This window comes from Cotesia typhae, unplaced genomic scaffold (assembly GCF_013202065.1).
Source record: "Cotesia typhae breed Kobodo isofemale line unplaced genomic scaffold, CoteBio_Ctyphae scaffold_91, whole genome shotgun sequence".
Taxonomy (NCBI): domain Eukaryota; kingdom Metazoa; phylum Arthropoda; class Insecta; order Hymenoptera; family Braconidae; genus Cotesia; species Cotesia typhae.
The window spans coordinates 2,209,879-2,231,978 of NW_027423781.1; the positions used below are offsets into that span (position 1 = coordinate 2,209,879).

The 22,100-nt window shown below is 27.3% G+C and overlaps 2 protein-coding genes across 2 annotated transcripts in view; one reads left to right on the plus strand and one right to left on the minus strand.

Moving 5' to 3' along the window:
- The first annotated feature begins 3,547 nt into the window (after nt 1–3,547).
- LOC141537431 (uncharacterized) lies at nt 3,548–4,835 on the plus strand. Its single transcript, XM_074258426.1, has one exon. It carries the CDS (start codon nt 3,573–3,575, stop codon nt 4,734–4,736), a length of 1,164 nt encoding a protein of 387 aa, XP_074114527.1. The 5' UTR covers nt 3,548–3,572; the 3' UTR covers nt 4,737–4,835.
- A 1,507-nt stretch (nt 4,836–6,342) lies between these two features.
- The window catches only part of LOC141537467 (lachesin), a 175,192-nt gene continuing 159,434 nt past the window's right edge, over nt 6,343–22,100 (minus strand). Inside the window, exons 2-11 of the mRNA XM_074258468.1 lie at nt 16,488–16,577; nt 14,484–14,593; nt 13,898–14,105; nt 13,677–13,832; nt 12,065–12,193; nt 11,744–11,881; nt 10,242–10,412; nt 9,034–9,102; nt 8,162–8,230; nt 6,343–7,154 (exon numbers count right to left, since the gene is read on the minus strand). Coding sequence (XP_074114569.1) covers nt 7,024–7,154; nt 8,162–8,230; nt 9,034–9,102; nt 10,242–10,412; nt 11,744–11,881; nt 12,065–12,193; nt 13,677–13,832; nt 13,898–14,105; nt 14,484–14,593; nt 16,488–16,577 — 1,271 coding nt within the window. The 3' untranslated portion in view covers nt 6,343–7,023. The remainder of the gene's footprint in view (nt 7,155–8,161; nt 8,231–9,033; nt 9,103–10,241; nt 10,413–11,743; nt 11,882–12,064; nt 12,194–13,676; nt 13,833–13,897; nt 14,106–14,483; nt 14,594–16,487; nt 16,578–22,100) is intronic.

The following is a 22,100-nucleotide window of genomic DNA, read 5'->3' on the forward strand; positions in this document are numbered from 1 at the left end:
TTATAGTTCTTTTTTATGTTCAATAAAGTTTTGACTGCTACCTTTCGTCCTTGACTATTTTGAGAATCGATTTCTCTTTATTTTTTTTTTTTTTTAATAATAGTAAATCGAATTCATGAATGAATTTTTATTTTAGAAAATCTTTAATCTAAAATGTAGAAATTTAAATAGTAAATTCAAAATTTAGTAAATTCTAAAATGTAGAAATTTTTAATCAGAATATCGAGTTATAGTCAATTGTCATATTATCATTTAAGAACGATCATAAGAAAATTTATCGGACATTTATAATAATAATAATAATAATTAAAAAAAAAAAAAAAGTGAACATTGCAACAAAAACCATAAACAAAAATTTTTGGCTATTTTTTTCGTCTTTTTGTGGCTTCTCTTTTGATCAAGATCATAAGATTGCTTTATTTGAATACACTAAACTCCTTACAGTGGCGCTATGTTTGGTCTTTGAACGTGAAACTATGTTATCTTAAGTTACCCATCAGAACGATAAATATTATCATTTGTTGACATTTGTCTTTGAGTCGCACCTGGACTAGAATAAAAAATTACATTAATGATTCGAAAGGCAGATTAAAAAATTTTTCACATAATAAATATTTTTTTAGCTGTAAAAATAATTTAACAAAAATTTTTTACAGTGTAATAGATAATATAACTTTTAATTGGTTGTACTGAAAAATTTTAAAAAATTAGGGCGTTAAAAAAATTTCGGTTTTTCAAATTTTTATTGTAAGAAATTAATTAATACGCAATTGATAAAATTCTTTAAATTTAAATTAAGTTTTTAATTTTATACTGATTTTATGTAGATAATAATTTTATACTAGATAATAATGAATGAATAAAAAAAATTAAGTATCGAAAATTGACTTTCCGAGAAAAAAAATTTTGAAAACTATTCTGACCATTCTTATGCATCTAGAGTTACATCCACTCAGATCAAATTACATCCACGCAAATCAGTTTATATCTAATTAGGTATAGCATTTGGATACAATAAAATATGATTCTATCTATTGATAGACAATATCAGATATGGTTGCGGATGTCAGCATAATTCTTTTTAAAAAAGATCAGACTGACGACATATGATAACATCAGCTGAATATAAATTTTATTTGACCAAATAATATCAGTATATATTTTTTGCCAAATCTCCATAACTTTTCGCTCCTATAACTTTGACTTTCTATTATATCCCTACTATTATAATCTAAATTATACCCATTATAATCTGGATTATACTCATTATAATCTAGATTATACTCGTTATAATTTGGATTATACTCATTATAATCCAGATTATACTCATTATAATCTGAATTATACTTATTGTATAATTTTATACAAGTATACAGCATTGAAATATAAATACAACAATAATTTTAGATTTATGATGATTCTTTTGATTAAAAATTTTGATTTTCAAAAATCCTACTGAAAACAATATCTTAAAATTTTTTAAAAAAATTTATTGAATTTTATTTAAAGCTCTTTCTCAATCTCTATAATTCCAATATGTTCGACTGCTTCAGTAATCGCTTCAGAAGACGGTAAAAGAAGTTTGGAAGAAGTGGATATAAAAATGGTTCATGGGTATTCTTTTTAGACAGGTAGTTTTTTCTAGACTTTTGTTGAGAATAGATTTACTTTGCAATTTATTATTTAAGTCTTTACTACATTCTTTGTATGTATTCAAAACGTTTAAGGTATAATCTTTCTCTGATGCACTTTTTTTCTATAAACACTTACTTCTCTTTTCTTCATGACTACAACAGCATGCGCATTACGTATTATTTGTTGGTAAAATAACACGCTGTCAGTCTTTTAGTGGATATGCTAAATATACACTACTTGGGGATGAGTTCGATTGATCGTTTTGTTTCGAGTGCTATTTTATAAGTCACGGAACACGCGATAGTTGTATATACACATATCCGTTTGTATGTACATCTATCTATTTGCAGGTAAATTAAAAACAAAATTTTTTTTCTCAAATTTTCTGATTAAAAGCTATGGAAAAATATTTAAACAAAAGATTTTTTAGATTTTTTTTAGGTAACTTTGAAATTTTATCATTGCACGCAAACGCGTGCATGTATTGATCTTGAGTGTTACAGGTGAGTAGGTTTGATTAAGAGTCACTCGCATCCAAATAATCACCTCATTTAGCATAGAATTATTTCAGCCTCGCTTATCTAATAGTTAGTTGATTAATTATGACAGCTCGAAGACTAATATCAATTCAAAATATTTTTATGTTTTTTTTTTGTGTCCTATTTCCGATAGGATTTTCAGAAAGTATTAAAAATTTTTAGGAAATTTTAAATGTTTGTCGCAAATTTTGTTACAGTAAAATATATTGAAGAATATTTGTAATGTGTTGCAAATACTTTAAACATTTTTATATATTTGAATGGATTGAATAAACAATTTTTTTCGATGTTACTGAAATTTTTAACTTTTAATTGATTAAACTTATTGTTTTTATTGAAGTATTAAATCTACATTTATTTCGTCTGCCGAATGGCCTTTATTTTAATAATCAAATATTTATAATTTGAAAACTATTAACGTTAGAAAAATTTTAGAAAATAACTTTCGCTTTAAAAGAACCCGAAATTTTGAGAAAAAAATTAGTTATACTAGAAATATAAATATTTCTTCAAAAATCGTTAAAAAAAAAGTATCTTGAAATATTGAAGGCCTAGATTTTTGCAAAAATATTTGCGATGTATGGAAAATATTTTAGCGGATCTAAATAAAAAAGCTAAGACTTTTATTTATAGATTTACCGATCTTATAATTATATGGTAAGGTAATGTCACGCATCTACGAGAAAGATTTTATGCCAACTCCATCTATTAGTAGCGAAGAACAACTTTTTCCAGACTTTACCCCTAAATTACCGAGTGAAAGTTAGTTAGACCTCATATAAGCTCAAAAGATCGCCGATATATCGATATAAGAGGATTATCAATCTTGAAAAACGTCAAAAAAAAAAAAAAAACTATTTTCAGTTTGCACCAACTTTCTTCATATTAACAAAAGAAAAAAAAATACTTAATTAAATCAATTTAATTTTCTTTCTTATATTACTTGCAGCGAAGTTTAAACATTTGTTGACTCAGTCGGAACGAGACTTTCATACCGATGTGACTGGTTTCATCTAGAGGGCAGAAACTGTCGAGTTTCGGAGTTTCTTCTGGCTGAATGAAGTTAAGCTCAACAGAAATTTCGGAGTTTCTTTTGGCTGAATGAAGTTAAGCTTCTAAAATTTGGGAACGCAACAACTGTTTTCCTAATTTTTTTTAAATGAAACTTGGCTATGGAAAACTATCAAATCAAATAAGATATATCGTACTTTATTTGATTTTGACGACAAATATCAAAACAGTTATTTAAATGATAATATAAAATTCAAATTGTTTATTGTATCAAAGATTGCACTGATGACTATACTACTTATCGATAATTACATACGTTAAAAGTATCATTATAATATAGATAACACTTGGATTATTTAAAATTGTGACATGATATTTAAATGAATCATGTCTTCTACAATAAAAAACTTTTTCGAAAAATTGCGCGCCGGTAACGCTACTTCTGATGAGAATCGAGAACTCACACTTCAAACGAATCTAATCAACGGATTAGAAGATCTAAGTAAAAAAAATAACAGCTTAGCCTTGCTAAAGCAATTCTTCTCCACCGCGCAATTTCAAGTTATTGACGAAGAAATTTTTGTCAATGAAACACCTGTAAGAAAAATTGAGTTTTTATTGCGCGCAGGTAAATTGAAAGAACTTTTCAACTTACTGCACATATTTTCCGAGGTAGCTACTCGCGATGAATACAATTTCCAATCGTTGTTGTTACCTGAAATTCCCGACGTTAACATTTTAAAATTTGTCGAAAGATATAAACAGGCGCAATTGCAACACCCAGATCTTGATATCATAGTTACATCACCTGCAGACATAGAACGCAAATTAACAACGCCGGCCAAAGACAAATTGGAGATATTTTTAAACAGATTGAAAAGCATGGCATCGAAGACTGAAGTTGTTGATGGCCTCTTCGTTAAAGTAAAAGTTGATAAAGATTTATTGAACAACATTGCTGTCGCTGCTAATTCCCGGCAAGGATGTTATTTGGTAAGAACAGATAAGTCTAAAACAAAATCATTTAAGTTGATAAGTCGTTTGTGTTCTCAAACGACTGAAGATTCAACTCCAGATACTTTCAGCGAATTTACGCAGATTGCAGACTCATTGCCGTATAATTTACAAATTTATTTACGAGTTTTATTGAAGAATGAATTTTTAACAGCGCAAAAAACGAAACGAGAGAATCTTATTGAGGAATTGGGGTTAACAGATGCTGAAGTAATTGAAGAAAATATACCGTATCTTGTGATGAAGTATGAGTCGGAACTGTGGAAATATTTTTGTGAAAAAAATTACGGCAATACGTTGTTTAATCAGCTGTCTAACGAAGACAAAAAATCTTTGCTTGAAGATCTTTGTAAATTGAACCACGGAAACCCTTGTGTTTCATGTTCGCCACGTGCTCCACGAAATTCAATTGACTATGTTGACATTTCCAAACTTCCAATTAATATGACTGTAATGTATGTTGGAAAAGCAACATTACTTGAGCTTTTAGTTGATATTGGTGTTAATTTGTGTACTTGTGCTTGTAAAGTATTGTAAAGATTTTCCTTTATAGTTAGACTTGTACGTTGTAAAAATTTTACACACTACGTCAATCGTTTATTTAAAAACCCCATAAGTCAAAAATATTAAATTTTTCAGGATGGTATAGAACTACAGTAACATAATATTATGTAAAAACATACTGAATAAAATTTTTTAATAATAAATAGTTTATTGACGTAAAAAAACAAAAACTGAGTAAGCAACATAATTAACATTTATTTGGTATGTATAGTATTTTCTGTTATCTTATTGAGTTATCAGTAAATATATTTACAGAATTATATTTATAATTTAGGACACTAATACATCCAATTATCCATCTTAAGAAATTAAGAAAAATATATATACATATATTAATTTGTTAACAAAAAAAAAAAATTAAAACATCACAGTTAGTAGAGAAAGATATATACACTATTCAAAAAAATTAAGGGAATAAAAAGATTTTTTTTTTAAATTAATTAGTTTCTAGAAGGCTGTAATTTTTGTGTTGGAATTTCTTTTACTAGGATTAGAAAATATTTACAGAAAAAAGCAGGAGAGAAAAATAAATTTCTTGTTATTAGTTAGGTTCTTTAGCTCAAATTGCAAAATAAAATTTTTTTTCAGCTTAAAGATTAACAAATTTTGCATTTATTTTTCTCGAAAATCAACTCTTTTAATTTAGATGAAAAATATGAAAATATATGATGTAAGTAAACTGTTCGTAACGTGATTGGTTGAATATATCATAAGCATGAAAATATATGCAAACGCTATAGTAAGGCGCGCGGTTGCGCGCGCAAATTAAATTTTAGTACAGTAAAATTTCTCTATATTTGAGTTATTCTGTCCCCCCCACTATTGCAACACTTACGTCTCTTATGCGCAGGTCTGCGCAATCAACTGCGCAGTGTACAAAAACAGTATGTAAAGAATCATCTCGAAATAGACCCGAAAATTGACATAGATTATTATTTTAAAATTAAAAAATGGCAATTAATGAAGAGAATTGTGAGGTTAGTTGAAGTATTGTATATATTTAGAACAAATCTTACTTAAAATATACTTTGAATGAATCCCGCTAAGATTTAAATATTCCCGCCACTGAGATTTTCCTCATTGGTCGGACCAAAACTCGTAGTGGAGGATAGGATCGTCAAATATTGAGAGAGAATTTGGTCAAACATAGAGGCAGGTCTAAAATCTGTATTCTAAATAAGGAAAAGTTTGTCTTGTGATACTTCTACATTGAGAGAAAAAATTTCTTTAAAAAAATTGGACATTCTTGTGATAAGAAATTAATTTCTTGAAAATTTTATTTTTTAGCTGAAGAAATAAAAATTTTTCTCACACTTAATTTCTTGTTTAAAAAATTTTTTTGATTTTGAAAAAAAAAAAATCAATTTTTTTAATAAATAGACAACTTGCGAATTTGATGAGAATCAATTTGGCAGAAAATAATTAATTAAAAAAAATTTTTTAACAAATAAATTATAGCAAAAAAAAAATTAAAAAATGCAATTTTTTAGAAATAATTTTTCGGAGCAAATTTATTTATTAAAAAAAATTAAATAATTATAATAGTGACAGCTAACTTTAATGTCATGCGAATCTTTATCTAAAATTGTTCTTTTTAAAATCTAAAAAACTCTTTTTTCAACAAAAAAATGAGAAAAATTTGTATTTTTTTTAACTAAAAAATAAAATTGTTGAAAATTTTCAACAAATTAATTTCTTATTATAAAAAAATTTTTTTTTTAGCAGTGTATTGGTTGAGTGTTTATTTTTAGAATATCTCTTATTTTCGTAGGATTATTTTTGATAATTACAGCCTTTCAGAAACACTTAAAAATTTTGAATTTTTTTGTGTCCTTAATTTTTTTGATTAACGGACATATTTAAATATAATATGCATACGTAGATATCCCTGTTCTTGCTCGTATATAACAATTGTGGTTAGAAGCTGTGTAAGTTATCAAATTCTCTACTTATCAATAATAATATGCACTATACGCGTATATATAATTTATACATACATTTTTATAATGTTCTTCCTTTTATTATCAATCTATTTTCATCTCTCTATCTATATATCATATATCATATTGATACATTAAATTACATACAAACATGCTTGTTGTGTAGTCACCTTATTCATGCACCTTTGGTTGGTTGCTTTTCAGTATGAAAATAATTTTAGTACGTAAATTATGTATTATAATGGCCGACGGCCAATTTCAAACAATTGATGTTTGTTTCAAAAAAACATTGACTGGAAGCGTTTTTTATTACTAAACTATCATCTTCCTGCTGAAATTAGTAATAATGGCGATAGAAGCCACGCGAGCAATGAATCTGAAATTTTTACAGATCCACTGTCTTTGGTATCGAGTTGTGATTTTTTTGTGGAGTCGTAGTCTCTTTCGTAATCTGAAAACATAAAAAAAATTAGATAATTACAAATAAACTAAACAAATTGAAAAGTCTGCAAAAAGTCAGTATATTCTAAAAATATATGATTAAGTTATTCAAGTATAATTTTTTTTGTAAAAAAAAACCCAAATTCAAAATATTGTATTTGACGTGTAATCACTTAATTAAAATGTAACACTGGAAAAAAAAATTTCTTTTGAAAAAAATGGGCATTGTTGACAAGAAATTAATTTGTTGAAAATTTTAAACAATTTTATTTCTGACCACAACATTGATCATTTTTTTCAAAATAAAATTTTTCTTTCATTGTAAACAGAAAGAACAAAATTACACTGGATAATATTCCAGATTATACTCAGTGACATCTGTAGTAAAAAAAATTTTCAGATAGTAGCTAGTATAATCCAGATCATACCGAGTGATATCTGGATTATACTTATTGTAATCTTCCATTTTCCTCATTAACATCTCAGATTATACCGCGTAAAATTCTACTGGATATAATCCGAGATTTTATCCAGTAGAATTTGAATTATACTCAGTAGAATCTTGGACTATATTCAGTAGAATCTTGGATTATACTCAATATAATCTTGGATTATATTCAGTATAATCTTGGATTATACTCAGTATAATCTTGGATTATAATAAGTATACTTCAGATATTACTTGGTATAATCTAGATTATACTAGCTACTATCAAAATTTATTTTCACTACAGATGTCACTGAGTATAATCTGGAATGTTGTCCACAAGAGAAATTCTTGAACCGAAAATATTATTCTGAAAAGTTTCATCGTTTTGAATCAATACGAAAAATTTTTGAATCAAATAAAAATTCACTCAACCAGTTGACAATTTTTTAATTCAAAAATTTTTCTGCTTGATTTTTAGATTATGAAACTCTTAAAAATATCTTTTCCGGATCAAGAATTTTTTTTTTGAACTAAGTTTATTTTTTTTTCAGTGCATATATAATCATATCACGATTAAAAATATTTACCATTATCCCGCCATTCTTCTACTTCATAATCATTGGGTCGTTGTCGATATTTCTTGTTTCCATTTTTTGCTGAAATAAAAATTAATTGGTCATTAAATGTCCGTAAATTTTTCATTTGAAAAATGTTCGAGAGGGTTTTTTTTTTTTTTAAATCAAACATTTATCACTTCTTTCAAAATTTTACACTAAGCTTTTAGGAGTATAAGCGTCGTGAATTGGCTCTAAAAATTTTTTTAAATTGTTTTTGGAAGATACTTAAAAGCATGGACGTTGATTAGACAGTAGCTTCATTACGTCTGTCATGAAGATGAATTTGTGAAGCCTGACAAAAAAGAAACGAATCATGCGATAAAGCTTGCACGTTCTTTCTAAAGGATGCGTAGACTTGGACCTTTAAATGTAATACTTGTATATCTTGACCGAACAAAACGTCGCCATTAACCTTCGAGGATCTACTGCTTGTGGGTACTTAACCACAACCACCCATATGAACGTTACCCTCCTCTAAAAGAGTAATAAAGGTGAACAATGGTGAGTTGGATGACATAGACGTTGAAAACGAATGAAAAATGCTTCAAAATTTTTAACTTTCTTTTGATAATCTAATCAGAATAATAATTTGATACAAAATAAACTTGTGGTAAAGCTTGCGTCTGATCTCTGAGCTCATAGGGTGATATTCGAATGTAGATGCGTCCCTACTTTTATCATAATATAATCAATAAGTAAAACGTCGCCGTATGAGGATATTGGCACTAACTTTTTCTAGGTTTCTTGATGAAATATTTTCGCGCGTAATTAAAAAATAGTCATTTAAATTGGACTGTGCTTAAATGCCCGCGGAACGATTGTTTAATGAAAAAATATATTACCATTTTTTTTTATTAATGAAGTAACGTAGTAGGTAGCTTGTGTTGTCGTAGTTGATGGTGCTGGAATTTCTGAAACATATATTTTATGAGTTACAGAATAAATGAATAATTTTCTATGTTTATAGAAATTTTCATTATTTTAATTGCGGATTTAAGGGGTTATATCCACTTGTAATTTTGAAGAAATCGAAATTTTTTTTTTTTTGCATATTTTGAATGTATATATATTCGAGAATAATGTCTGTAAATTTCAAAGTAATCCGGTAAATAATTTCGGAGTAATGAGCGTATTTGTAAAGACGTCTCCGAGTGTTTGAAAGTAGGCGGAATCGTAAATTTAAATAATAGCCAAAACTTTAAATGCGTTTTTCTCGAAACGATGTTTTCAAAGTCGGTGAGGAATATTTCTCCGAAACGGCTTGACCGATTGACTTTAAATTTTCACAGGATCTTGTTAGATACTTTTGTCAGGTAATGATCGAAGGAATAAAGTTTCTGATAAAAATTTCGATTTTTTAAGTCACTTTAAAGTGTAAATTTTCGTGCAAAAAAAGGTTTTTTTTGTTGGGAAGCCGCCATTTTGTCTGAAATCAAAATTTTGACTATTTCGTCGATCATTACCTGTATTTATCTATCCTAAAAGTAATCCTTGAGGTTTTTTTTATTTCAAATAATTTGGATTAGAGATATATTCCTCACCGCCAGACATCTTTTTGTGGAGGACCTTCAGGAGATCTTCTATAGGAACGACGGAACCCAATATTTTTATAAATAAAATATGAATTCTTAGAATACGATAAATTCGCTAAATATTCATATATTTTATGTATATATTCAATAAAAAGCCTCTGCAGAAAAAATTAACAAAAAAACACATTTTTTCGAACTTACAAGTGGATATAACCCCTTAAACATAAAACTGAAAAAAAAAAAAAAAAAAAAAAAAAAAAAAAAAATAGGGATGCAGAGCGAAATTTTATTTTGATGAAAATTATACTTTTTTGACACATTTGATTAAAGAATTAAAAAAATCGTGACATGAGCTTTTGAAAAAATAATCTTCACGACTAAGAAAATGTATGTCTTATTTTTTTAATAAACATTTATTTCCGGATGAAATATACTTTATTTTTAGAAAAATAATATTAAAAAATAAAAAAACATTATTCCAAAATAAAATATCTCATATAAATTTTATAATAGCTCACCATCTAATTTTATCACCCCATCCGTGCCTCCAAGGGAGTTTTGCGCAACACACTTATACGATCCAAAATCTTTGGGTCCAACATTGCGGATTTTCAGCATCATGTACTTATTGTAACCGCTATCAGTGTATAACGCTTCATATTTTTCACCTGCAATCGAATGGTAATAGCCTGGGCAAGTAAAATCAATTCTTTATTCGTAATTCGATAGTTAATATAGATTCCTAAGAAAATACCGAAATTATAACTATTCTTTCGCACACTTTTCATTACCTTGCTGATTAAAAAAAATATCATTTTAGTCAAGAAACTTTTAATGTTTTGTATTTTTAAAAAAAGCCACTTCATTCAAGAAATTGCTTGATTTTTGTGAGGCGAGTGTAGAGCACAACCTCATCCGCTTCGATTATGAGGTGTGCAATTATTATGTCTCGACATCCAAACGATTAAATGCTACTTTTTTAACTTCCCGCTAAGAAAATCAAAGATTTTCAAAAATCGGGAAGTTATTGGTTCTAAAAAAAAAAAATAAAAAAATAAAACAGTGAAAAAATTGTTTTTTAAAGTAGTTTTTTTGGAGTAACTTTTAAACGGCTTTATCGATCAACTTTAAAAACTAATCAGATTTTAACCTTGAAAAACTACGTCAATCACCGCGAATCCGGTCAAAATCGTTTCATTCGTTCGAGAGATATCGTGCAGGACAGAAAACCGAAAAAATTGTTTTTTCGGAATTACTCCGAAATTTTTTATCTAAAAAATTTATGTTGTCAATTTTTGTGAAGGACATAAAAAACTGCATCGATTGCCACCAATCGCGTAAAAATCGGTTGATTCATTCCAAAGTTATGACAGTTTGAAATTTCAAAAAATAGTGTTTTATTAAACTTTTATCAGACTTTTGAGCTCGAAGAGCTCAAAATAATATATAAATTATATTTTTGAGCTCGAAGAGCTCAAAAACGTCATAAGTGCAATTTTAAGTGTTTAGATATTGAATTAGCGGGAAGTTGCAGGGATTAATCATTGTTAATTACTCAAAAAAATTTTTTTTTTAATTCTCCTAATTTTTTTTTTTTTTTTTTTTAATTCTGCCGAGGAATTTTTTTAATGCAAGGGGAATTTTTTTGGGTAGTCAAAGAGTTTTACAGGCTTTAATTTTAAATAAGTAAGCCTAAAAATTTATTAGTAAATATTTTTCTTCAACTCTGAAAAAAAAAAAAAAAAAAAATTTTGAAAGGTGGTTGGACGGAGGAACTACCTTAAGCCCGACAACCGGCTGTGTTGAAAATAAGTTTCTCAGATCAGGATTATTTCTCTTGAATGAAAATGGTTTTTCTGAAGGTCTAATTTTTTTGCGAAAATAAAAGATTGCACGAGTGTGTATTAAAATTGAAAATAATCTAAAATAGATATTTAGATGAAAATCATCCAAGATATTGATTAACTATTGAAACTATCAACAATTAACTCAATTGATTTAACATGAAATATAAATTTACCCGAAACAATCATGTCACCTATCTCCGTCGTCCAATAATTTATTGACGTAGGATAAGCTTCTGTATGACATTCTAAAGTGACATCCTGACCAATGTAGGCTCCTTCCAATTGATTTGGTATGGACAACATTGGTGGAACTAAAAATAAGTTCAGCAATAATGTATTAGATTCGAAAAAAAAAAAGTAATCTCAAAATTCAAAAAAAAAAAAAATTTAATGTCAGTATGGAGAATAACTTTTCACGTTTACTTTGATAATGAATTATTAATATGATAATGAAATTAATTGCTGAAACGAGTTGTTCTAATCTAATAACTTACATTGCACTCGAACATCAACGCGTGCACTCACTGAAGGAGGTACTTCGTTGCTTGCTATGCATAAATAAGCGCCCATATGTAATCGACTGATTTTTACAATATGAAGAACCTCACCGTTGACTACGCTAACTGAAATAAAACCACAAATAAAATTTTATAATTGGTATAAAATGATAATAAATCTTACACAGTAAAAAAATTTTTGTTATTGTGTTGAGTGTTAAAATTTTTGTATACATGAAAAAAAGAAAAATAAAAAAATTACAGTTTCAGATTGTAAGTATTACAGATTTTATAAGAAGTACATTGCAAAATGTAATATTTAGATTGAAAGCTTTGAAAATTAACATTCAAAGTTTGAATTACAAAAATGTTATTTCGAACTGTAATTTTTATAGTTTTGAATACAATAGGACACTTATTATAGCACAGAAAGAAAGTTTTCTTGACTGAAGAACAAAATTCTTGGCTCAAGAAAATTCCAGTGAACTATTTAATTATTCAAGTTATTTATTAGTGTAAATAAAAAACTTTTTATCATTTAATTTTACCGTTTATGGTGGGACTTGTGGAAACTATCATAAACTTTTTTTAACCTATTTTTTAATCGTCGATTATACACAGAAAGAAAAATTTATTGACTGGAGAACTAAATTCTTGGCTCAAGAAAATTTTCCGGTGCCTGAAGGAAAACCGAAGTAAAAATTTTTCGAGAAATTCTATTCTTGTCGGAAGTAATTTTTTCTTCATTCAAATTATCATTAATACTTGATACAATAAATTTTTATATTTGATCAAGATTTTTAGATACTTTAGGGAAGCAGCGCCACTTACTTCAGCTGAGAAAAAAATTTTCTCACCTTGAGAAAATTTTTCTCTTGAATATTTGATACCCATTTTATATTATTTTAGCGTGCAATTATAAATATTGAATGAAAAAAAATAATGAAATATTATTTGATCTTCCCGTTTGACATGTTAATCAATAAAAATATTAATGAAAATTTACTTCTATCTTTATATTTAATTTTTTGGAGCAAGAGAGAAATTTTCTCAAGACAAGAAAATTTACTTCTATCAAGAATTAAATTTTTTGGAGCAAGAGGCTGAATTTTCTCAAAACAAGAAGACTTTTTTGACTTAAATAAATTTTCTTGGATCAAGATTTTTATTTCTTAAAGCAAGAGAATTAATTTTGTTGGAATAAGTGAAATTTCTTGTGTCAAAAAAAAAAATTTTTTTTTCGCTCAAGAAAATAATTAGGAAGAAAAATATTTTGCTATTTTTTATGTTAAATTTCTAGAGCAGTTTCGGAGTTTGTTCGGTAAAATTTTCCATAAAATAATTGATAATTGATCTTGTGATATTAATATTATTCTTGAAATTAAATTCAAAATCATCTAGATCATGTATATTGTGATTAAAAATATTTAAAATTCATGAACTCAAAGTATTTTTATTCATAATTCGTAACTTTCGACAGTCACATAGTTGATTGTTAGAATCAAACGAACAAATGAAATCAACCCTCTATCTAAGCCACCGGATGACATTGTAAGCATTCGGTTATTACAGTTGTTCATTATATAAATGTAGGTTACAGTTAACTCACCACTTTCTCCATTATAATTAATATTCCTGCCATCTTCGCGGCGCCACATAACATATGGTTCTGGATATCCGACTGCTTTGCATACTAACGTAACATTTGATGCTTCTCTTACAACCATGTCGGTACTCGTTTCTTTAGCGATAATTTTTGGCGGTACTAAACAAATAATTATTTGCTTAATTTCTTGATCATGAGTCATATAATGATCATGATTGACTCACCGACTACTTGAAGATATCCTTGGAGGCTTCGCATTGGGTCAGTATTAATTTGACACATATACCAGCCTCGATCTATTTCCTGGATGTTTTTTATATGAAGATACCATGAACGATGATCATTGTATGATAATGATATTCGTGGATTTTGTGTGATAACGTTATCATGGATTGAAAGAATCGTTTGAGTATCAACTCTCACCCATGCCACCTACAAAATGCATAATACATATATATTGTACTACGTAATGTATGGCGTCATTTTCATAATATTTTTATGGAATCTACAATTATTTTAATGTGTAATGTATATTAAGTAGTGTATGCCAAAATGTAAAATCTTTTAAAATTAGAATGTTGAATTTCACTTTTAACAGTAGTCTGTGTTTAGGCATTTCCTGAAATATTTTGGGCTAAGAGGATTTATTTGATTTTCATAGAATTTTTTAACAGGAGCTTAGTTTAGGCATTTCCGCTGAAAATTCAAAATTTGGCCGGAAGTGCCAAATTGAATCTCCTGTCAAAAATTCTGTGAAAATCAAATAAATCCTCTTACTCCATAAAGACGTTTAATATATTTTTATCATACCTGGTAATGCTTCAGATTATTTACTATACAAGCCAATAACGCATCTCGACCAATGCTAACTGTGACGTTAGGTATTGGCTCAGCAAACATAGGAGCAGGCTCATCTGCAACTGAGAAAATAATTTCCTTTCATTTTTTCATCAATAATTTCTTCAAAATTTCAAGTTTTGACTGCGTTCATTTTTCGTCATAATCGCTCAGTAAGTTCAATTTTTAAGAATTATTTGGCGCCTGCACAGGTACTAATCTCTAGTACCTCCCTTCTTTTTCCCTACACCTATATTTTTCTTTTACAATTAGACGAAAAGTATCGTGAAAAATTAATTAAATGATTTATATTTTTTTATTTATTTATCAAATTTTTAGACCCTGAAGCCTTGGCTCCCTAAGGGTCTTACATATAAATGAATACATAGTAATAATAATAATAGTAATCCAACAGTAATGGAAATGATAATAAAACAGTATAAAAAAAAAAAAGAAAAATAATAAAAAATTTTTTACAAGTAGCAAAAAATAAATTAATAATTTTTACTAATTGATTTTTAATTTTAGATTCGTATCTCCTCAAATTGAACTTGCTGAGTAATAATGACAGTAAATTTAGTCCGTCATTCAGTCGTTAAAAGGCGAACCGACACTATTGATTTTGTGATATTCGCTTTAAAGTTTTTGACACGACCTAACGAAAACGAGTGTAAATGAATTTTCTCAGCATCGCCTTGGATGTCAAATTTATACTTTTTTTTGTGAACTCACGCCACAAACCTTAGTTTCATATTGCAACATCGATTTTGTCGGAAAATCGCTCCCTTGCGGCCTAATGACGTAAATTACTCTATTATAACATATTTATTCGAATTTTTCTAAGAAAATTGTGTATACACTGATAGAAAAACAATCTTGATTCAAGAAACTTTTTTTCTTGAAAATTTGAACTCTTGAAACTAGATATAGATATATTTCTTTCAAGAATTTTTGTCTCTTGGTTCAAGATAGGCGATAACATTGATTCAAGATGTTACCGACTTGTGTTAACAATGGCTTTTTTTTGAGTCATTAATTTACTTATTTCCAAGAAATAATTTTTTTTTGGTATAACAATTAAAGACTATTTAATTTTTGAAATATACTTTGATGAATTATTTTAACTTTTTTAAACGATAATGTTATTTTGGTTGAAAAATTAAATGTATTGATTGAAGATAATATAGCTCTTAAGCCAAGAAAATCTAAATCAAGACAAGAAATTCTTAAAGCAAAATAATCATTTGTCTTCCAAAATAAATTCTTAGATCAAGAAAATATCTCTTGAGTCAACCTAAATATTCTATCAGTATACAGTAAAAAATTTTGTGTTAAATATTTAACATTTATTGTGATTATTTTACAAAAAAATTTTCAACCGAGTTTTATTTTTTGTTTTCTCCAAAACAGAAGAAATAAGTTCATGATTAAATAATAAATAACGGATACATTTAAATATTCAGAGTAAATACGAAGAAATATATAATCAAACAAGTTTTTTTTTTTTTTTTTTTTTTATTAATGCACGATTGAATACTTAGACATAGACTTTATTCCAATTCGTAAGTCAGTGGAAAAATCGATTTTCCTTCGTCGGAAATAGACCGTGAGAATCTACGAGCGTGTAAACGAAGAGGGTGCGGTTGAATCATTCTTGCGCTCATGATGGCTGGTGTGAGAAAACAAAAGAGACGAGTAAAAAATCCAGCGAATCGGTAGCATCACGATGAGGCTGTGAAACGGTCCATTTTATGAATTTCACTGTAGATATTCGGTCATTAGTGTGACACAGATTTTGTTTGTATTCATTCTTCTGCTTATTTACTTTTTGTTCCTAATTTTTTTCTCTACTCATGAGTAATGACTGTTTGATTCGATTTTACATTTTATTCATCGTAAATTTTTTGTATTTTCATAGTTTTAGGTCATACTTTTTTTTTTTTACATGTACTCTATTAATTTTTTAAGTGTACTTACAATTTTTGTGATCGTCGATTGCTGAGTCAAGTAATAGTAAATGATGTTTCGACAATTCGCCCAGAATATCGAAATTTCCTATTGAAAGTCCTGAAACATAAAATTTACTTTATAAATTTAAAATAAAATTTATATTTAAGATTTAGAGTGGGTTAAAATTTTCTAGCAGCTTAAAACAATCAGGTTTGTACAAAGTAGTAGAAAAGTTCGGTGACTTGATTACGAAAACCTGTAGTTTTACGTGACTTGCGGGTAGTAAAAATAAAACCATAAAAAATCGCACTGGTAGAAAAAAAAATAAATGCGTGACTAGAACAACAAGTAGCCATTGGCTTTTATTCTTGTATTTAAAATTTTTACATAAGTAAATTGGTTATTTAAAAGTTAAACGTTAAGAAACTGTTTATTGCTTAATATTTTCTTAATGGTAGAATTCTGTTCGAAATAATGTAGAAAAAAATGTTTTTCTACATTTCTTATATCTTTGTAAGTTTAATTCTTAAAAAAAATTATTTTTATGTGTATAAATGGTATTTAACTCTAAATCATACTATACTATCTGAAACAACATTTTTTTAAGTTTAGGATTAGTCAAAAATATAACTACTTGATATACAGCTGTGCGAGTGAAAATTTTAGACTATATGTCGTCACATATCTACGGTTGTTCTACTTACAAATTGGTTCTATTAGAATTAAGAAATCGTGGAGTAAAATCTTGAATATTAAAAGAATTACTATGACCATCTATAATGACTCTTTTCCAGAGACTCTACCCCCGTGTAAAAAAAAAATTGTCCTAAAAGTGTCATAAGCTTAGGATCCTAAACGTGACACAATTTAGGACATTTTTATAACACAAAACCGAAATGAAATTTCAATATTAGAAAAATATTGACGCAATTACTCAGAGAAAAAATATTGTAAAAATTACTTTTATGACAATTTTAGGATACTTTTATGAATTTTAGTACACTTTTATGAATTTTAGGATACTTTCATGATAATTTTAGGACAATTTTAGGATACTTTTAAAATACTGCTATGACAATTTTATGATACTTATGACAATTTTAGGATATTTTTAGGACAATTTTAGGAAAATGTAAGGACACTTTTAAAATATTTTTATAAAAGCTTTAGGACATTTTTAAGACAATTTTATGACACATGATAATTTTAAGACAATTTTAGGATATTTCTATGACAATTTTATGACTACCTTAGGATACTTTTATGACAATTTTAAGATACTTTTATGTAAAATATAAGAATAATATTATGAAAATTTTAGGACACTATTATGAATTTTAGGACACTTTTAAGACGACTTTAGGATATTTTTATGACAATTTTAAAATACTTTTATGACACTTACGACAATTTTAGGATACTTTTAAAATTGTCATAAAAATTTCCTAAAATTGTCCTAAAATTATCATAAAAGTGTCCTAAAATTCATAACAGTGTCCTAAAATTGTCATAAAAGTATCCTAAAGTCGTCATAAAAGTGTACTAAAATTCATAAAATCACTAAAACTCATAAAATTTATTTTAGCAGGCAAAATAAACCCTCAAAATAATTTTTTTTCAATGTCTGTAATATTTTACATATTTTGAAATTGAGGTGATATTTTCGATTATCCCCCCCTCGGTTTAAATGAGATTTGGTGAGATTTCACTAGACCCCCCCCCCCATTCTAAGCTCACGTAATTAATGGATGTCCCCTTAGAAATTCGAGCCGGAAGAAATTTAATGCATCTTTGAAGTAATTAAATCCAAAATTGCTTAAAATTTTAGTGGAATTAAAACTTGATGATACCCGTTCTTAAAATAGAACTTTACTTTCTTTATATCAGATTACATTTTTCGAGAAAGTGTATAAAAAGTATCGAAAACTCCAATCGATCCAATCGATATCCTGCTAATAACTCTTGCATGAACAAACTCGAAGTAAATTCTTCCAGGTGAAAGTTTTTCATCATACTTGCAGCTCTATATACATTCATTAAGTTCAAGTTTTAATTGTTAATAATGTTTCAATACGAAGTTTAAGAAATTCCAAGTTTGGAGTAAAATGATTTATATCACTTGGCACTGTCAATAGAAAATGAACATATTTTACCGGGAATTAATTATTTGGTAAATATTTTCCTAATGTGATTTTTATCTAAACTTTTTGTTAATATTTACTAAAAAATGTCAGAGAGCTTTTATGTTTGTCTAGATTTTTAAAAAGAAAAACGTTGAATAGAATGCAATAAAAAAAATCGGAAATAAGAGAAGAAGAATAGATAAAGATTTTTCAACCGGAACAAGTTGAACTTCATCAAAATACCCCTTGGGGTGTATAAAGCCATATTAGCTGGTGCATAGCACGAGCTTCGCAATTGCTGCTCCGTGGTTTCTCAGTCCTCAGGAGCATTCTTTCGTGCTTTCGTACTTGTCATTAAGTTCAACTAAGTAAATATCATTAAAATACGCTTGTCAGTTGACATTTATCTTGTACAATTATTATTTATGGTTGAATTAAGGTATATAACTTATATTCTTAGAAATAACTAAAATCTTCTGCTTTTCAACTACTCGAATCAATAAAAGAAGAAACATTTTAATCTCAAGTAAATAATACTCTAAGGGTTTTTAACTTTATAAGATAATAAATGTATTTCTGTAGAGTAAAGTTATTATAATATAAATCTAGTCGAAACTTTTAAATAATTTTGAAAATAAATAACAGTTTTAAAAAACTAAAAAACACGCTTTTTATAAAAAACCAAACTAAAAAATAGAAAATAAATTTAAATTAAAAATTTCAATAAATATAAATTAATAATAGTGTGAATAAAAAAAAAATTATTTCATTTTAAAAAAAGCGTGGGGTGCTTTTTAAGATATTATCAAAATGATAATCATTCTACTCATATCTGTCAATAAAATATTTATAACTATTGACACCATGCACCCCACGCTTTTTTTAAAATCAAATAATTTTTTTTTTATTCACACTATTATTAATTTATTTTATTGAAATTTTTAACACTATTCTTAATTTAAATTTATTTTCTATTTTTTAGTTTGGTTTTCTATAAAAAGCGTGTTTTTTAGTTTTTTAAAACTATTATTTATTTTTTACTTTTTAGTTTGGTTTATTTATAAAAGCGTGATTTTTTAGTTTTTTTAAACTATTGTTTGTTTTGTTGAATTAAAAATTCTCTTTGGTGTTCGCAAATTTGTTAATATTAGATAAATCGACTAAAGATAATGGTTGGAAATTAAAATTCTAGCCTTATTGACTATAGAGAAAAATTATAAAATAAATTAAAATTAAAATTCTTGCCTTATCGACTATAGATAAAAATTATATAAATTAACAAAAATCTTATTTTTCAAATTGAAAAATGGAATAATTTGATCAAATTAGTGTATTGTCATCGGTCCTCGATAAATCTACAAAGTTTGAACGAAATCTGGCCGTTTAAAGTGGGTCAAAATCACGCCCAAAGGAGTCGGTTACAAACATACAAGTGAAGCTAATAAAAAGCGTGTAAAAATATCACTAACCATCTTTGTATTGAAAAATGTTTTAATCCTACATAGAAAGAAAAAGTTTATTGATCGAAGAAAATTATAAGGAAGACCGAAGTTATTTTGGAGCAAGAAGAAATTTTCTTAGCTTAAAAAAATTTAACTTCGTTCAAGAAATATTAACTTTATTCAAAAATTTTTGTGAAGCTAATAAAAAGCGTGTAAAAATATTTTTTCAATTTTGTATATTTACATTCTTACACTATTTTTGATTTGATTTCATATTTTCTTCGTTACGGTGGAACAAATTTTTCAACAGTCAATAGTTCAGCGATGAAAGATAAATAGCGAGAGTCTAAAATTTTCCCACGCAAAGTGACAGATCGAGTAATTAAATTAAGCACTATTCAATACCTCAATCTACAATCTGATACTTCTTACACGTGTAACAAATTTGCAAATCTTAGTGTTAATTAATTACAGTCATACATCAATATGTCTGAATAGCATGGAACTTAAAGATCAATCCTCAAGTTATTCAATTTAAATAATTGAATTATTTTATCTAAAATTTAATTAATTATATTTTTGAATAAATAAATATCAAAATTTAAAGCATAAAAATAGTTGACGAACATTTTATCTTTATCAGTTAGAGTTGAAAATTTGAATTACTCTAAAGTACACTCTACGGAAACTAACATGAGAATTGTTTATTTTCAGAAATTCGAAAAAGAAAAATACGAACTTATCAAGTTAAATAGATTGTTGAGAGCTGTAAATCTTGTAATAAAAAATTATCTGTGTGGGCTTGTATTTATAAACAAATTCTTCTCACGTATACTACGGTCCTTGGGCAGTGCCCTCGTCACAACAATACCCTGCAATTTATCCGGAATGACGTCCCTATTAAGACGGGATTCGATGTCGATCCTCTTAAAGTTTTTGAACGTTTTATACCTCTTTGTTTTCTTCTTTCTTGTACTTACGTAATTCTTACATCTTTAACTTCTGGATCCTCACAAGTTTCTTAGCTTAAGTCTCTTGTCTTTTTTCAACATTGTCTATTATACTTACTTTTATTGTACCACCTGAACCTTTAATTAACAGCTTCTAAATTTTTCGGATAATTATCGATTGAAATTCTGATAGTTAATTACTCTTTTATCAATCTTCGAGCTGTTGTCAAATAGAATAAAAAAGGAAAAAAAAAAAAAAAGAAGAAATGGAACGTAGCACGACAAAGAGGATGAAATATTCGTGCCTCAAGTTCTTATTTTTCAGTAATTAATTAAAATTAGTGAAAAAAATTTTTGTTTTCATTTTTAATGTCTTCCTATCAATAATCGCATGAAAAAATTTTAAAATTTAATGATAAAGTTCTATCACTCAACATTCAAGCAAATAAATATTTTAAAGGATTATTGAATAAGTCAACATATTCAAAATACTTTTAAATATTTACAAAATGGAGTTTTTAGGTTCGCAAACAACTATCGCCTTTTTGAGAATTTTTAAAAAACAAATTAACAGACTATTTGCTAATTTTGACTGATATTTATCATTTCGTATTTGAAAAATGATCGCATGATATGTAAAAAGTATAAAATACAGTTACTGAATTTTTAATACAAGCAACGTCAATATTTACAAAGTAAAATGGTAAATTTTAAATGCAACGCTAAAAATGGAATCAATATAATTATTGACTTGCTTGGACTGGTAAAATATATATTTTAAGAGTAGAATTTTTACTGTTTGAAATGTTAAATTCTGCCAGAGTGAGGCCCTCTTCTCCTCATCTAAGTTTCCCTTTTCCTCATAATATCGATTATATATTGGAACGGCAATTTTTACTGTTTGAAACTGTAATTTTTTAAGATAAATATTTTCGACATTAAATTATAAATTGTAGCTTTTACACTTTCTACATTAAGTTCTGTAATATTTATATTTTTGCCACCCCGATGTCCGCTTTACTGTTTGAAACTATAAAAATTAACCGAAATCCGAGTGAATTTTACAGTTTACTTTTTTCCGTGTGTCAAATGTTCCAATTTACAATATGCGATTCTTGGGTTTGC